Source organism: Candida orthopsilosis (genome assembly GCF_000315875.1).
Source record: "Candida orthopsilosis Co 90-125, chromosome 2 draft sequence".
Lineage (NCBI taxonomy): Eukaryota > Fungi > Ascomycota > Pichiomycetes > Serinales > Debaryomycetaceae > Lodderomyces > Lodderomyces orthopsilosis.
The window spans coordinates 1,303,135-1,318,522 of record NC_018295.1 but is presented as its reverse complement, the minus strand read 5'-3'; the positions used below and the strand labels follow the sequence as shown (position 1 = coordinate 1,318,522).

The window sequence follows — 15,388 nt, the reverse complement described above, 5'->3', positions numbered from 1 at the left end:
ATCTTATAACATACATTTTCTATAAACTCCAGCCTTCCAATAAGTAGTCTCCTTCCTTGTTTTTTTCCGCCAAAACAGCATCAAAAGTTTCAAATTCAAGTGCAGCTTGGTTTTTGTATCTACGAGTTTTTTCAGTTTCCAACAAGCTCTGATAACTCCAATCCAAAAAATCCTCCATATTATAATTTGGCTTTCTAAATGGCTCCCCAAAAATTTTAGCCAATGTGGCAATGTTGGGATGGTAGTGACTCATTAACGTTTCTAATTCCCAGAGTGATGACTTAATGGCTTGTGTATTTAAAGGGTTTGTCTCAAGGTTATCAAATGGGTCTCCTACCTGGGATTCATCTGTATTGTGCAACATTATCATACAAGTTGGGTGTCTCTTTAGTAAATTATAGATGAATGGGATGATGATGACCACACCCGAGGCACTGGATGTCATGGCCAATCTTGCTAGTTTCTTTATGAAAGAAGCCACTAAATTTGCTGATAAGTGAGTTGACGACAAGAACAAGTCGCACAAACGAAAGAATCTCGATCTATATCTTGTGTAAAACAATTCTGGTCTCAACAATGAGTACAATTTTGAGTAAAAATCAGGGTATTCCAAGTTATAGCTTTTCATCAATTCGTATAATGAGTTAAGTGACAATATAGGAATAATCAAGTCATCTTGTAAATTGTACGCGTCTGTTAAGAAATCCATCAAACCCTGAGGTTGTGACATATAGGGAATTATACGTTTATGTAGAATTGATAAAATTAATTTGTATTGTGGTGAGGACAACGGGTAAGACAAAATTGCTAATATGCATTTTTGAAACTGTGATTTAAACTTGTTGTGCTTGTATATTGTTGAAGGTAATACATCCTTTGAAACAAAAGTTGGTTCGTTTTCAAGGTCTTCTTGGTTAAACTTCAATCCATTTCGTATAATAGTGACAACGTTTGCGAATATTCTTTGAAGCTCTTGGTTTGATAAGTTGTCTTTCCATGACAAAAGGGTGTCGTTTAAAGTGTCAAACAAGTAGAATTGCAAATCCCAGTAGTTTTTGAATATTTCACTGAACTCTAGAACAATAAAGTTATTCGATGACCCATCAGATAAAATCTCGCCAATACTGTTATACAACAATGACTCAAGAAATTGCTGATATGTTTTCTTTGGAAACTGCTTCTCCGAAACTTGAGATTCCAACTTGATGAGATTCAAATACACTTCCATTGCATCCAACTGCAATGATGTTTCGTAAAACAATTTGGACAGCAATATCTTTAGTATGGTTGACTTGAAAGTTTGGTACTTGTCTGACAACCAGTTTACCACTAATCTTTGTTTTTCATTGTGCTTTTTAGATCCTGTCATCATTCCTTCGTTGGACAAGACTTCGAATCTTTCATATACGATGAGCACAATTTGACGACCCAGAGTTTCTGCCTCTATATCTTCTTTCTCAGTGAGCAATTTTTGAATGCTCTGGAGTTGGTCAAGTAATATAACAAAATTATTGAACTTTGATGCATTTTTGATGTCCTCCCCAAGCGATTTCACTTCCTCCAAGGACAACAAATCTGTGGTTTCATCTTTCTGTTTTTTCAGTATACTTGTTTCTGCTTGCTTAGTGCTCTTCCTTTTTGGTGCCATTTTTCTGTAGATTCAGTACCTTGGAAGTATTTACAATTGAATCTTCGTCTGTATATTCCCGATGAGATGCGTACTAATGCATTCAATTTTTTCTCCTGCAGCACGACTTTTTCTTTGCATTTTAAGTTCAAACTACATTTGAAAAAATTTTTAACCTTCGTTTTCCCCTTCTCTTTTTTCCTTTTCTTTGTATGACCTTCCAAGTTTTATACTACATGATGAAATCTCGCGTATTAGTCATTGATAACGGCCCTTTCTTGAAGTTGTAGTTGACCTTCGGGTCAATTCCTTTGAGGGATATTACGGACTCTCCGTTGGGTATTTGATATGATGACAGTGTCTGGCGCAACTATATCTTGTTACATTTTTACAGACGCTTTGGAGAACTTCTGACTCATATTATTTGAAAGGTTGTGCCGTCGTGATGTCACCTGTAAAGTGGGGTGAACCGTGAAGATCAATTTTTTGAACAAAAGTTTGAAATCTTTGATGACTTAAAGGTTTTTGTATCAACAAAAGACCCGTTGGGTATCACTTTGGTATTCTATTTATCTCTAACAAATGGACCCTGTCTCTTAAAGCCTCGATGACTATAGCTCAGATCTGAAACATAATTTGATGTCCTGGCGCTAAAAATTTACTCGAAACTGATTCTACACGAGAACGTGGAGCACCATGGACGTCTATTACTTGTGTTGGACTGAATACATTACACGCTACGTAAGCTTCACCAATGAATGTTCACCTAATGAAAGGGTTCGGATTGTAAATCTTATCTCCGGATTATTTTTTCTCGGATAATCAAAAACATTCCACACTTCTCCATGATATACAAATTCCGTCTCCGATGAGCAATTGTTTTAGCTCGATACTGTCATAACGCTCATATCCACGATGAAGAGTGAAGGCATCCCGAGTCGTACTCAGGAGACTAAATACAATTGGTTTCAGAAGTACACAATTATATTTATTAGTTCCTTGTGCTCAGTAGTTTACTCAACCATCTTATGTACTGGTGCAATAATCCATAGTTGGTATCAAGGGCTTGAAGGGGAAAATAAGTTGAAGCCTCCAGATGTTGAGGTAAGAAGCCATGGGTATGTACCGAGAGTAGCATTTGAAAACATAAAGTCTCTCAAGGCAACTAGTGATTTACAGTACTACCTTCAAGCATTAGATTTAGATTTGGAAGAGTACGACGTTACCACGCCAGATGGGTATATTCTAATCTTACATCACATAATCGATCCTAAAGAAACCAAAAAACAAAGGGATTTGAGGAAACCAGTCTTCCTCCAGCATGGGCTATTGTCCTGTTCAGGTACGTTTATCGCAAGTGGGCGCAATTCATTGGCATATTACTTCCACGAGCAAGGGAAAGATGTGTGGATGGGAAACAACCGTTCATGGTTTAAGGCAAGGCATGCCACCATTAAAGGCAACTTGTACAATAGTGAATTATATTGGAAATGGGGAATGAAGGAATTAGCTTATCAGGATTTGCCTGCTATGATTGAAACTGTAATGAGCATGAAGCCAAAACATGACAAACTCACATTATTCGGACATCTGCAAGGCGGTCTTCAAAGCTTTCTCATGTTGCTGAATCCCGAATTTTCCTTCATTCATGAAAAGATTGATTTATTTGTGCCATTGGCGCCAGCGATATATCCTGGTCAATTGTTCTACACAAGATCATTCATCAAAATTCTCGTCAAATTGCCTAAGTCTGCGTGGACGACTATATTTGGATTCTGCGCCATGCTTCGAAATTTGTGTCTCATTCGTGATTACATCGCTCAAACATGGTTGTTTGGTAAGCTATCTTACTATATGTTTAAATTTTTATTTGGCTGGACTGGACGCAATTGGGGTAGTGACGTATTTGTGTGGCATATTCTCTTCATCTTCAACATGAGCTATGTATCGGTGGAATTGATGCAGTACTACTTGGCGAATTTTGCATCTGGTGGTTTCGTGGAAATGTTGCAACCAAAGGAATCGTATTTCAATAATGATCACTATTCCGCAGATACATACAAGTCGAATGATGCAGATATGACCTTTCCTTACCATATCTCGTGGTTCAAGGAAACTTGCAAAGTGCCAATACTTGTGTTTATAGGTGACGATGACTATCTCGTTGATGGAAAGCGATTAATCTCGCACATGCAACACTATGAACCAGGTTATACGGAGGGCCAAACTTTTAAGCACTTCAACATCCCCACGTATAATCACCTAGACATTTGTTGGGCCGAAGATGTTATTGGAACTATCGGTTATTTCGTGTGCAAAGAATGGGAGCAGTTGGAAAGAAATAGAAACGGAGAAGGCGGCGAAAAAGTGGCAAGTAGTGAAATCATCAATGAGTAGCGGAAGATTGACGTATTGAGCGTGGAAGATGTTTGGTCATGTTTCTCATGGCCACAAATTGTAATACCTATTTTGTAGCACTATGTGTATTCATTCATGATTAGATCTTTGATTTGTCTTAAGTCGGGTTTAAGCAGTGTAGATTTTGAAAAGCGCAAATTTGACACAACTGGAAATATAATAATGGCGCCAAGAAACAATTACAAAAGCTTACATTTCAAGGAGGTTCTAATGCGTATCACAGTCTGTTATAATTTAATAAAAAGCGGGTGACATGAACAGCTTAAGTAAGTTCTTTTATCATTTTCTGTTGTCGAAACTACATGTGCCACCTGTCATTTCCACAAAAGCGCATCTTTTTACCATAAACAATATTCCATCCGCTAATGCACATTCGACCTCTCTGTGAAAGTGAAACTACCCATCCGCACTCCTTTACTCTGTATGTTTAACCCAGTAGCAAAGTACCTTAAACCGAAAATCCTGCCTACTTATGAGGAGTTCGCCAAATCAACATTTAGATTCAATTCCGATTTCCCCTCCGAGATTTTTTACATGCATGACATTCGTAAACTGAATAATTTTTCCGCCAAAACTTTTTCCAAGCATACGTTGAACCAGCCACAATTTGTGTTTTGAAGACCACCCTTAGGGCGCCCTTCAAACTTCGCTAGTAACGACGCTCAATTTCCTGCTTATTAGATAGACTTTGTACTATCAAGGACATTCAAGATTTTACCACAAACAATCTTACAAGTTCAAAAGTTGACAGCTAAACATTTCTCCACACACCAGCTATGACAAATCAACAAATTCCAATTTGGCTTGATTGTGACCCCGGTAACGACGACGCATTTGCAATCTTGCTATCCGTTTTCAGCCCTCGCTATAAGTTGTTGGGAATATCTACGGTTCATGGTAATGCTCCATTACATATGACGACGCATAATACATTAGCGGTATTGGACCTATTGAATATTTTCAACGTGAAGGTTTACGAAGGAGAAGGAAAACCACTAGTGAATGCGCCTCGTTATGCTTTGGATGTACATGGCGTAACGGGTATCGGGGGGGTAGAGTTACCAGAAACATCGATCAACAAATGTGTTACTTCTGTTTCGTATATTGATGCAATTAAGGAGGCCATTGACGCAAATGCACATGAGATTTGTCTTGTTGTTACTGGTACAATGACAAATATTGCTCTTTTGGTTGAAAGGTATCCAGAGATTGTTAATAAAATCAAGTTTATTTCAGTGATGGGAGGTAGTTTTGGCATGGGTAATGCAACCCCATATGCTGAATTCAATTTCCACACCGACCCACATGCCATAAAAGCTGTAATGGACAAATTACAGGATAAAATTATTCTAACGCCGTTGAATCTCACCCACAAAATTATAGCCACTGGCGCTGTGCGTAAACAAATCTATAGTGAAGAGGACGAAACAAGAAACAGTTCCTTAAGGAAAGCCTTTTATGACATATTGATGTTTTATGGCAAGGCTTATGCTAAATTAGAGGACATGACTAGTGGTCCACCATTGCATGATCCAGTGGCGCTCTACAGTTTGTTACCTTTAGTGGATGGAAATTGTGCTAAATATGGCTACCAGTATTTAAGAAAGAAATTGGATGTTGTTATTGGGGGTCCGCACGAAGGGGAAAGTGTCATTGTTAATAAACAGTTGCCGCTTAACGAGTCTGAGAATGAAGGTGTGTATATAGGTGAGAACTTGGATGCTCAAAAGTTTTGGGATTGTATGTTGGAAGCTTTGCGTGCAGCTGAATTAAATTTGAAATAGACTAGAGAATAAACAATTATTCTCGTAAGTCAATCTCTGTTAAAGATGGCTATAGAATAAGACAATTGGATACGGGATTTTTCTACATCACATATTCTCTTCTCTCTAATATAAATAAACAAATCTAAAAAGGTCTATACGGTTCGCAAGTCGACGCTCTATGCACAGTATTACTTACATGTCTGCGCCTTGCTCTTCCACTGGTACGGTGAATGCACCAGATAGATAAATAGCTGGTTCATGGATGTTGTGATGTTGATAACTCAACACCCCTACCCCACCAGCGTCCAACATTAACTTAGGATCGTGATTGATCTCATTTTGTACCCATCTGGCAACAAGACATCTCAAGATGTGACCGTGAGCAACAACAATGATATCACTTGGCTCACCGTCTTGTAATGCCTTCATGTGAATCAGTTTCAATCTGTTAATGAAACGATCGACTCTTTCAGTAACCTGTTTGTAATTTTCACCACCTTCACAACCATCTCTCCAAATCAGCCATGGACGATCGCACTCATCGAGACCTCTTTCTAACCTTGATTGTCTAATTGCAGCGGTTTTTTTACCCTCATAATCACCATAGTCCCATTCTCTGATATCATCATCATACTCAATGGGGATCTTGTCTTTGATTTCTGGTGGTACAGATTCCAAGAGTAATTGGGTAGTGTGTTTTGTTCTATGTCTTGGACTGGAAAAAACCTTGGTGATATTTTCTGGTCTAATCATATTTGTAGGAGATGAGCCAATTAAGCATTCGCCGGTCTTTCTCATTTGCATAACTCCAAACGGGGTCAAATCAAGGTCAGTAATAGATGTGTGTTGACCACTCTTTGACCACTCTGTTTGACCGTGACGGACAAATATAACTCTAGGATCCTTATATTTACGTTCTGTTGTCATAGTGAAAAAAAGAATTGTAAACTCTAAATCAACGTGATCTCTTGTTAGTAGTGGTGATGCCTCTGAAACGTCTTTCTTGAAAGAGCATTGTGTATTTTTCTCTTGTCGAACGGGCAATTTGAAGAAAAGTTATTGGAAATGCGGAAAATTGACATAATGTAGTACAAAACTAACCGAGGACAACTTGTAGACTTGAATTTCAAAAAGTGATGATTTTCTATACAGATGGAAGAGGATCTCGTGCATAAGTGGGTTCTATACTTGATTTAGGCGCAAAAAGATACAACACAGTAATGAGTGTGTACTTTAATATAGGGATCTCTCATGAAACTAGTGCAATATGCAAGGGAAGGAAATTTATATGCGTCATTAACCGTTGAAACAAAAACTTGCATATCCGTCGTTATGAAGGGCTCAATGTGCCATTCAAAGAATATGCAAATTACACGTCATCTAAAAACACTTCAGTCATTAGGCTGATCACCATTATCAGAAGCCGCGGGTCCTAATAAAGAAAGATATCTCTGTTGAATGAATTAGAGGTATTCACGTAAAGTGTTTTTGATCGCCGTGTTGAGTTTTTCTCAATTCACAGCTGTTACCTCGGATGAATAGAGGAGGAAAGGAGAGAAGAAGGTGTCTTTTACTGCATTTAGATTCGAAACACCCCCTTAAACAGCTCTATACTTCCCCAACTGGCAAACCATTGCAGAAATGGTAGCATTGGAGCTCGCTAATCATGTTTACTTCAACATTCTATAAAGCCAAACCCAGAATAAAGCTCCTTCGCAATATACGTCAAATGAAGTTGGGGTAGGGAAAGCTGCGGTTTATTTTTTTTTTCAAATTAAGATGATTGTTGCAAATTCGTTATGCAACTTCTTGCACCGTCACCAATCTGAAGATAAAAATTACGAGAGAAAAAAAATTACAAGTTCTCAGCTGAGACATCAAGACGACATCATCCCACTCTGCTAATCAAATAATGAGTTCCCCAAAAGCCCAAATAACGCAAAAGTTGATATCGGTATTGAAAACTTTGCCCAACGAAAGGTTGAAACCTTATGCTTCTTTCAAAGAATCACAACTAAAGAGATTTGAAGATCGAGATATGGTATCGTTGATTTCGGAAGGGGATCTCAAACTACAATTTATAGCTTTGAAGGAACTTGTGAATGATAAATATAAAAATTATTACAAACTAGATGATAAATTGTTGAAACCAAAGGGAAATCCAGAGTATTATAATCGGTTAATGAGTGAGATTAAGGGTGAAAAGAAGGAATCTTTACTAACAGCAATGAGAACAATAGTATTTGGTAAATAAATTAGTTTTTAGCACGCTATATTGTCTCATAAATAGGGCATTAATGAGTGTACAAAGGTTAAGCTTGTTTATAGTCATCATATGATGTAGGTTTAATGCATGTAAAACTGGTAGAAAAATGTGTGCGTGTCAACATCCGTTTTCCGCAAACTTTAGTGAATCGTTAAATATCGAAAGAACTGCAACTACCCATTCACTAGTCATTTGACTACTTCAACTACATGACGTTCAAGAGAACAGTTCAACAATCAAAGCCGCTACAGTCACTTTTGGCATTGGCCGGTTGTGTCATTCTATTCATATGTTACTATTCGAATATTTTTGGCTTTTTATCTGCATCATCATCGACTTATACTCCAGAAGAGATCAATACGTTGTTGCAAAATAAGGAGTCGCATATTGTTGCTTTAAGAAAGACAGAACTAACAGCACAAGGATTGGCCAAGCCATACCTAGATGAAACTCATTTCCATGTGAAAAATTGGGATCTCCATGGCAATCCCCTTGTTGAAAATAATGAGTATATTAGGTTGACATCTTTAGTGCCCCATTCAGTTTCCAATATGTTTAGTAAAATGCCTATACAAGCTGAGTCATTTGAGATGGAGTTGACCTTCCATATCCACAACAATGAAGCTAAACACGGTTTAGTTGGTGATGGATTAGCAGTGTGGTTTTTGGATAGACCCAGTGAAATCGGGGACGTTTTTGGTGTTCGTAACGAATTCAATGGGCTCGGAATTATGATGGATACATATAAAAATGGGAAACGTGGTCAATTCCCGTATGTAAATTTGATGTTGGGAGATGGGCGAACCCATTATAACAAGGCTACCGATGGATATGAAACTAGATTGGCGGGCTGCCTGGCCAAGGGTCTTTTAAATCCCTCGTCCAAGGAAACCAAAATGAGATTAGTTTACATTAAAAATGGCTACTTGTCCATTGATTTCAACTACAATGGTAAGCATGAAGATTGGGAAAATTGTGTCACACTAACTGATGTTCAAATGCCGATGATAAAGTTCCTTGGATTGAGTGCTGAAACAGGGCAGTTGTATGAAAATGTTGACATATTAGAAAACAAAATTTATGCATTGTACAAACCCAATGGAGGATTTGTTGAATCCATCGATGAATTGAATGACTTGGTCAAAGAACAAAATGAATACGACCAAGAAGAAAACAACTTAGCCGGTATCAATGACCAAATCAATCAACAAGAGAAGAAATCTGGTGGTCGTAATAGGGCATTCAAGAAAAAATTGAGCTCCCAACGTAGGAAGACCCTAAAACGGTTGAAGAATGCTGAAAAGAGAATCAAAGAGAGAGAGAGAAAAGAAAGGCTAGAAAAGTATGGGGATCCGGATGCAACGCTCATCAAGAGAATGTTTGGGAATATATTATGGTTTGTTAAAATTCTTATTTATGTCATCATTGCTGCCACCTTGCTTTGGTTTATTTGGATCATCATTAGAGTTCAAAAGCAAAGAAGAAAGAAAAAGACCGCTGGTTTGTTAGATTAAATACATAAACAGAAGTTCAAAAAGTCATTACCATCAATGTCTTTTTCTAAGTTGCTCTTTCTCAAGTAAGTCACTTTCTTTGAGCAATTCTACGTCATCTCTCTCAGTGGTCAACAAAAGTCCAAAAGTATCTCTTCTGATATCGAGCAATTTGTGCAAAACCTTTTGATACGATTTCAAAGAAGGGTTGAATGGATTCAATTCAAATGATGAACTAAGTAATTTGAATCCACAGTCTAACAAAGTCTTTTCTTGATGTTTGTCGAATGAATAAGCGTCTGTGACAACAAATACAGTTCCATTTTTAACTTTAGAACTATTCCGGATCAAGTACTCCTGATACAATTCTCTTGATCTTAAAACTGCCCATTCAATTAATAACTGATCAAATCCAACCTGATTGAAGACTTTTCTAACGTGAATACCAGTGATATTGACAATGAAGTTTTCTGGAGTCGATTGTTCCCAATCTGGTTTAAGTGTAGCTATAGCAATTGGTTGATCTCTGTAGATTACCAATTCTGAATTCTTTCCATTCTTTAAAAGCGGTGTTTTTGGATCCTGGGCAAATTCCTTGACGTCAAACCCAAAAGTGAAATCACAGTATTTCTGGGCAACATAACGATCAGTGATGGTACCAACTTCATCTGCCAATATATATGCCATAAATCCAAATATACCAAAAATACCAGTAATTGTAGGTGCTGCCATAAGTACATGAAAAATGAAATCCTTCTTGTTTCTGGATGCAATTATATATAATTCAACCAAATTGTCACTAATTGAAATGTAATCCCATAAGTAGTAAGCCAAAACGGATGGGAAAATCAATGAATACAATGCAACAAAATAAGGATGCCATATGATTGAACGACTAAGATTAGCTTGCGATTGTTTGTATCGATCCCCGTGCAAGGTAACTGCCGCTTTAGCCAATTCAGGAGTCAATGGCGACTTGATCAATGTCGAAGGGCGTTGTGCGTCCAAGGGTGTATTCAAGTCAATATCTTTTTGCGCCACCATGATCAAATGTAAACAATTCCAATTAATTTAGGCTCTAACAAGGGAAAATAAATGCAATGGAAAAGTGAAATATCAATGAAGTATGCCTCTGTTCTGAACTGAAGATGAGGTGAAAAAATATATATAAATTATAGTACCAAAGAGCCGCCCTTGTCAATTTGATGAGATGCAATGAAATTCGTAAAATGAAACCATTCTCTCTTTTGTGTCATTCAATTTACAGTGAAAAAATAAATTGGCGCACGTGGCATGTTTCCCATTTGGGAAGAGTGTGTGAGGCTCAGGTGTATTGTCTGTGCATAGTTAGCTTATGGAATATGAATAAAGAAACCCTTCCTTATTCAAACTCAGTATGTTCCTTCTTTATGTTTGCAAGAAGTCCTTTCGAAAACAGCCGAGATAACATCTTTGTTTTGGCACAAATCAAAGTTGCATGGACCAGCATTAGAAGGGTCTAGAAGAAAAACTCTCATCTCTTGGTATACTTCATGAAACCAATGTTCCTGTTCTAGCCACTTGTGGCCTCACTTGATAGCCCTCGATTTTTGAATCCCTCGTTAGTGGTTCATTTTGTGCCATGAAAATTTATAAACTGTTCCCTTTGCTGGCGATTGGTAAAATTGAGTTATTCTTGTATCCAACTCCTTGATTTCGTGGCTGTCGGAAGTAAAATACACTGTTTGCAAGCTTTTCATGGTTTTGGATTTTTTTAATTCCGCGATTCTTCCTATTGTGGAAACTGTGGCTGCAAAATTGCAAATCTCAATTTTAAATTTTTTTGTCATATGAGGAGCCACTCTTATCAACAACGGAATCAGTTGATCAAAATTGAGAGAAGTTTATATAAATCAACGCCTTCTTCTATTATTACGTCTTTCCAAAACCCCATTGATCTCCACGCTTCAATATGCCATCCATCTCCAACTTGAATTATGAAGTCCCAGTTCTGTTATCCCCTTCACAAATCGAAAATATAGCCATCATAGGTGGAGGAGCTTCAGGAGCTATTATATTGGATAGCTTACTAAAGGAACCAAACTCCAAAATCAAAAAGATAACAATTTTCGAAAGACAACAAAAATTGGGTGGCGTCTGGTATTTCAATCCTGATACTATACCAACTCCTAACCATATAGTCAAAGCAGGTAATGTTAATTTCCAAAATGATCCACAATTGGAAAACCCATTTCATGATCACAAGTACACCCGAAAGTTGATTTTACCAAAAAATACACAAGAAAGATTCATTCAAACCCCTAGCTACTATGGTATCAAAACCAACATTATTGAGAAAATGATGACTTATAGTGACTCTAAAAGGTGGCCCGTGGATGGCAATGATGAGGAGAGAAAATATGTAGCGGGGACTGTCGTACAAAAGTATATTGAAAACTACGTAGGTCGAAATTTGGAAGACCCTAGAGTCAGTTTGAAGTTAGGATCGACAATCGAGGATGTAGAAAGGATAGGTAGAAAAGATGATGCTCCTTTGCCATACAGATTTCGATTGACAGTACGAGAACAATATGACGACAAGCAGGATTATTGGTACCAACAAGATTTCGACTCCATAGTCGTAGCCACAGGACATTATCATGTTCCTTATATTCCTAACGTTCCAGGTTTAAACGAATTACAAGAAAGGTTTCCGAACGTGGTCCAGCATGCCAAATTTTATCGTGAATCTGACTCGTATAAGGACAAAACGGTTATTGTTGTGGGTTCGCGTGCTTCTGGTAGTGATTTAACCAAGTTTGTTGCAAGAGAACCAGGAACTAAAGTTTACCAATCTATTCGTAACTTTGATCGCACGAAAGTGCTTTCTACGAGACCAAATGTGACAAGTAAGCCTGTTATTGAAAACATTCAACTATCTGATGGTGAAAATAAGATAGTTGTCAAGTTTGCGGATGGGTCAACAGTCACCAATCCTGACCATGTGATCTATTGCACTGGGTATCTTTTCTCCTACCCATTCTTGGATAGATTATTTGACAAATCACTTACAAACGATGGAATTACCGTGTCAAATCTATACCAGCACACCTTCATTATCAACGAACCATTGATTACCATTATTGGTGTTCCTATAGATGGTGTCTCATTTAGAGTATTTGAATATCAAGCTATTCTATTGGCTAGGTATTTGACAGGTAAAATTGAGTTGGTTTCACGCAACAAACAGCTTGAATGGGTCAAGCAAAGATATGAATTAAAAGGAAATTCCAGGCTATTCCATACAATCGGTGTTACTGATGCTTTGGATTATGCAACAACATTGACACATTTGGGTCAAGTTCTGGAAAAGAAAAAGGTTGGACGTGAGTTCCCCTTTATGACGGAGGAGGATATTGCTGTCTATAGAGAAGCTGGAGAAAGGTTGAGGAAATTTTGGGATGAGAGATAGTTGTTGTATGGTAGTATATTTGATAGAGTTTTGATACATTTCTTATAATATTGGAAACAATCATCTTGCTCTTAATTTTGCACTAAATTGATGCAAAAAAATTTTGGTGCAAAATTTTGTTACAAAAATGACGTACTAGCAACCAACACTTTGGACCGGTTTACATATGTTGACAAAACAAATAGCAAGTTTAGTGTACCGGATATAAGACTCGATTTCAGCTATATTTGAAAAAAGCTTCAATATTATTCTGTAATACAAAAAAATCTAGCGTCGCCCGGTTTCGATCCGGGGACTTCAGGGTTATGAGCCCTGCACGCTTCCACTGCGTCACGACGCTATTTTATAAAAATTTTAGGGTGTAGGATTACTAAACAACAGTGGGAATAGTCACGATTATAATTATTATGTTGATGATGAGTCAATGGTTTTTTCACCATTTCCTATTGCTTTCCACTACACCTTCCCACTTACACCAGCATTGACATGACTGAAACAGAATCTATATATATTCCAATACCGCATTTCCCTCCATTCAAGCTCCGGTCGTCGATGATCGACAAAGACCCTGTTATTTGGGCTCATTTGTTAGAAGCTTACATCAAATTGATACAACTCTTGCTTGACCCTCAATCACCGAAATTAAGTGTAAAATCTCAGCAACAATTACAATTATTTTTGAAGGTGTATTTACAAGAAACAAGTATAGAGGGCGAAAGAATTTTTTCATTGGGCACTATCAATCCAGATATTAAACGAAACACTGAAACTTTACGATTATACGTGTTTCAATTAATCAAGAATTTTAGCTTTGTAAAGTTGAACATGACTGGAGAAATGATTTGGAATTTTGTTCGAATTTATTCAGAAAAGAACGCACAAACTGTGAGAAGTCTAGCCGATGGATCTTTCAAGTCAAAATTTAACGATAACAAAAAGTCTGGTAATATTTCATCGATTCAAGTTTTACAGAAACACCTTGAAAAGTTGATTTCAGAAGGAAAGTTTTCGTCAAATGATATGAATTGCTTTACAATATTACTAGGACAACATGTTTCCAGAACAACGTACTTAATGGGGTCAAGCAAAACGGTAAATAAAAGTCAAAATAATGGCTTACAATTCGCCGATAGTTTTGTTTCATCACAATGGATAGAATTTTTGAATATTGCTTATGCTGACGGGCGTAGCCCGAATGCTGAAGTGGTTAAAAATGTGATGATTCTTTCTGTGATATCCTTGTCGGCCCCCAAATTGGCAAAGTTGGCCTCAGAGTTGGGAATCTCATCGGTTGATACGTTGAACGTTGCACCGTTATTTGGTGCGGTTATTACATCGGATGCATTGAAGGATTTGATACCAAAATTGGAGGAGAGGTTACCATTTCTCAAGTTTATCAACAAGGATTTAGATAATGAAGACGAAGATGAGGATTATGAAGAAAACATGGAGGGGATCTCTCTCTTGGTGGATTTGTTTCCCACATTGACAGAGAAAAAAGCAAAGGCAATTTTGAGAGAATATAACGGAGACGTCGAATTTGTGACCAACTTGCTTTTGGAGAATCCACACCGCATAAGCTCAATTGAGGAACACCAGGCGACACCTGAAATCAAACCTGACGAGAATGCGAAGCTTGATATACAAAAAAGGTCAATATACGATGATGATGATATTTCAAAGGGCGATTTTTCCAAAGCCTCTATTATTTTTGGAAAAAGAAAGGAAAAGGATCCCGGAGCAGCAAACGATGATTTAAAAAAGAAAACTTTGAGTGCTGCTTTGAGATTGATGTACGAAAGCGATGAAGATGAACCCGATGACACATACGATAACCAAGAGAAGACCACAGGTGCAGAATTAGAGGTTGATGTGAAAAACAAGAAGAAGGGAGCAAAGATAGCACCAATTGCAGAGGAAATGAAACCTGCATTCTCGCCAGTCGATCAAACGGAGCGCTACCTCTTCAGCTTGTTTAAAAAAGATGGAGCCGACATATTTGCCAAAATTTCAAGAAAGTCTAGTCATCGTCAGCAAATGAAAAAAAGTACAAATTGGTCGGATGAACAAATCGAGGGATGGTTGCGCATGCTTCTCAAATCTCCTCGGAGGTACAAGATACTAGAGGAAGACTTTTTCTATGGTGGGGGAAATCCAAATAGACCACAAAAGGTAGAACAGGCAAGAGATGAAGGGGAGAAAGTCCCTTTCTTGAAGACACCAACTCCGAGTAGCAAACAACAATCCAAAGAACAAGTCAAACGTACACAAGCAAGGGACGAAAAGAACAAATCTAGCAAGTCAAATCACAATCGAAAATCTCGACATGATAAGAAGTCCAATTTGCAACTTGCTGGTATGAAGTAA

At 37.7% G+C, this 15,388-nt stretch overlaps 9 protein-coding genes and 1 non-coding gene across 10 annotated transcripts; 6 read left to right on the top strand and 4 right to left on the bottom strand. All coding sequences in view use genetic code 12, as the record gives it.

The window, feature by feature from the left end:
• Positions 1-19: 19 nt before the first annotated feature.
• Positions 20-1,648, bottom strand: CORT_0B06210 (Noc4 nucleolar protein; the record flags this gene model as incomplete). The annotated part of the gene is made up of 1 exon (XM_003867719.1): positions 20-1,648. One exon carries the CDS (start codon positions 1,646-1,648, stop codon positions 20-22), a length of 1,629 nt encoding a protein of 542 aa, XP_003867767.1.
• An 894-nt stretch (positions 1,649-2,542) lies between these two features.
• CORT_0B06200 (Yeh1 protein) lies at positions 2,543-4,024 on the top strand (the record flags this gene model as incomplete). Its single annotated transcript, XM_003867718.1, has 1 exon — positions 2,543-4,024. One exon carries the CDS (start codon positions 2,543-2,545, stop codon positions 4,022-4,024), a length of 1,482 nt encoding a protein of 493 aa, XP_003867766.1.
• Positions 4,025-4,821: 797 nt separating this feature from the next.
• CORT_0B06190 (Urh1 protein) lies at positions 4,822-5,829 on the top strand (the record flags this gene model as incomplete). Its single annotated transcript, XM_003867717.1, has 1 exon — positions 4,822-5,829. One exon carries the CDS (start codon positions 4,822-4,824, stop codon positions 5,827-5,829), a length of 1,008 nt encoding a protein of 335 aa, XP_003867765.1.
• Positions 5,830-6,003: 174 nt separating this feature from the next.
• Positions 6,004-6,738, bottom strand: CORT_0B06180 (hypothetical protein; the record flags this gene model as incomplete). The annotated part of the gene is made up of 1 exon (XM_003867716.1): positions 6,004-6,738. One exon carries the CDS (start codon positions 6,736-6,738, stop codon positions 6,004-6,006), a length of 735 nt encoding a protein of 244 aa, XP_003867764.1.
• A 985-nt stretch (positions 6,739-7,723) lies between these two features.
• On the top strand, positions 7,724-8,065 carry CORT_0B06170 (Cbp6 protein; the record flags this gene model as incomplete). Its single annotated transcript, XM_003867715.1, has 1 exon — positions 7,724-8,065. One exon carries the CDS (start codon positions 7,724-7,726, stop codon positions 8,063-8,065), a length of 342 nt encoding a protein of 113 aa, XP_003867763.1.
• Positions 8,066-8,286: 221 nt separating this feature from the next.
• Positions 8,287-9,591, top strand: CORT_0B06160 (hypothetical protein; the record flags this gene model as incomplete). The annotated part of the gene is made up of 1 exon (XM_003867714.1): positions 8,287-9,591. One exon carries the CDS (start codon positions 8,287-8,289, stop codon positions 9,589-9,591), a length of 1,305 nt encoding a protein of 434 aa, XP_003867762.1.
• A 33-nt stretch (positions 9,592-9,624) lies between these two features.
• Positions 9,625-10,614, bottom strand: CORT_0B06150 (Pho86 endoplasmic reticulum protein; the record flags this gene model as incomplete). Its single annotated transcript, XM_003867713.1, has 1 exon — positions 9,625-10,614. The coding sequence occupies one exon, from the start codon at positions 10,612-10,614 to the stop codon at positions 9,625-9,627; it is 990 nt and encodes a 329-aa protein (XP_003867761.1).
• A 907-nt stretch (positions 10,615-11,521) lies between these two features.
• CORT_0B06140 (hypothetical protein) lies at positions 11,522-13,021 on the top strand (the record flags this gene model as incomplete). Its single annotated transcript, XM_003867712.1, has 1 exon — positions 11,522-13,021. The coding sequence occupies one exon, from the start codon at positions 11,522-11,524 to the stop codon at positions 13,019-13,021; it is 1,500 nt and encodes a 499-aa protein (XP_003867760.1).
• Positions 13,022-13,289: 268 nt separating this feature from the next.
• On the bottom strand, positions 13,290-13,361 carry CORT_0_Met(CAT)_27. The gene has a single exon. It is a non-coding gene (tRNA).
• A 146-nt stretch (positions 13,362-13,507) lies between these two features.
• CORT_0B06130 (Cue3 protein) lies at positions 13,508-15,388 on the top strand (the record flags this gene model as incomplete). Its single annotated transcript, XM_003867711.1, has 1 exon — positions 13,508-15,388. The coding sequence occupies one exon, from the start codon at positions 13,508-13,510 to the stop codon at positions 15,386-15,388; it is 1,881 nt and encodes a 626-aa protein (XP_003867759.1).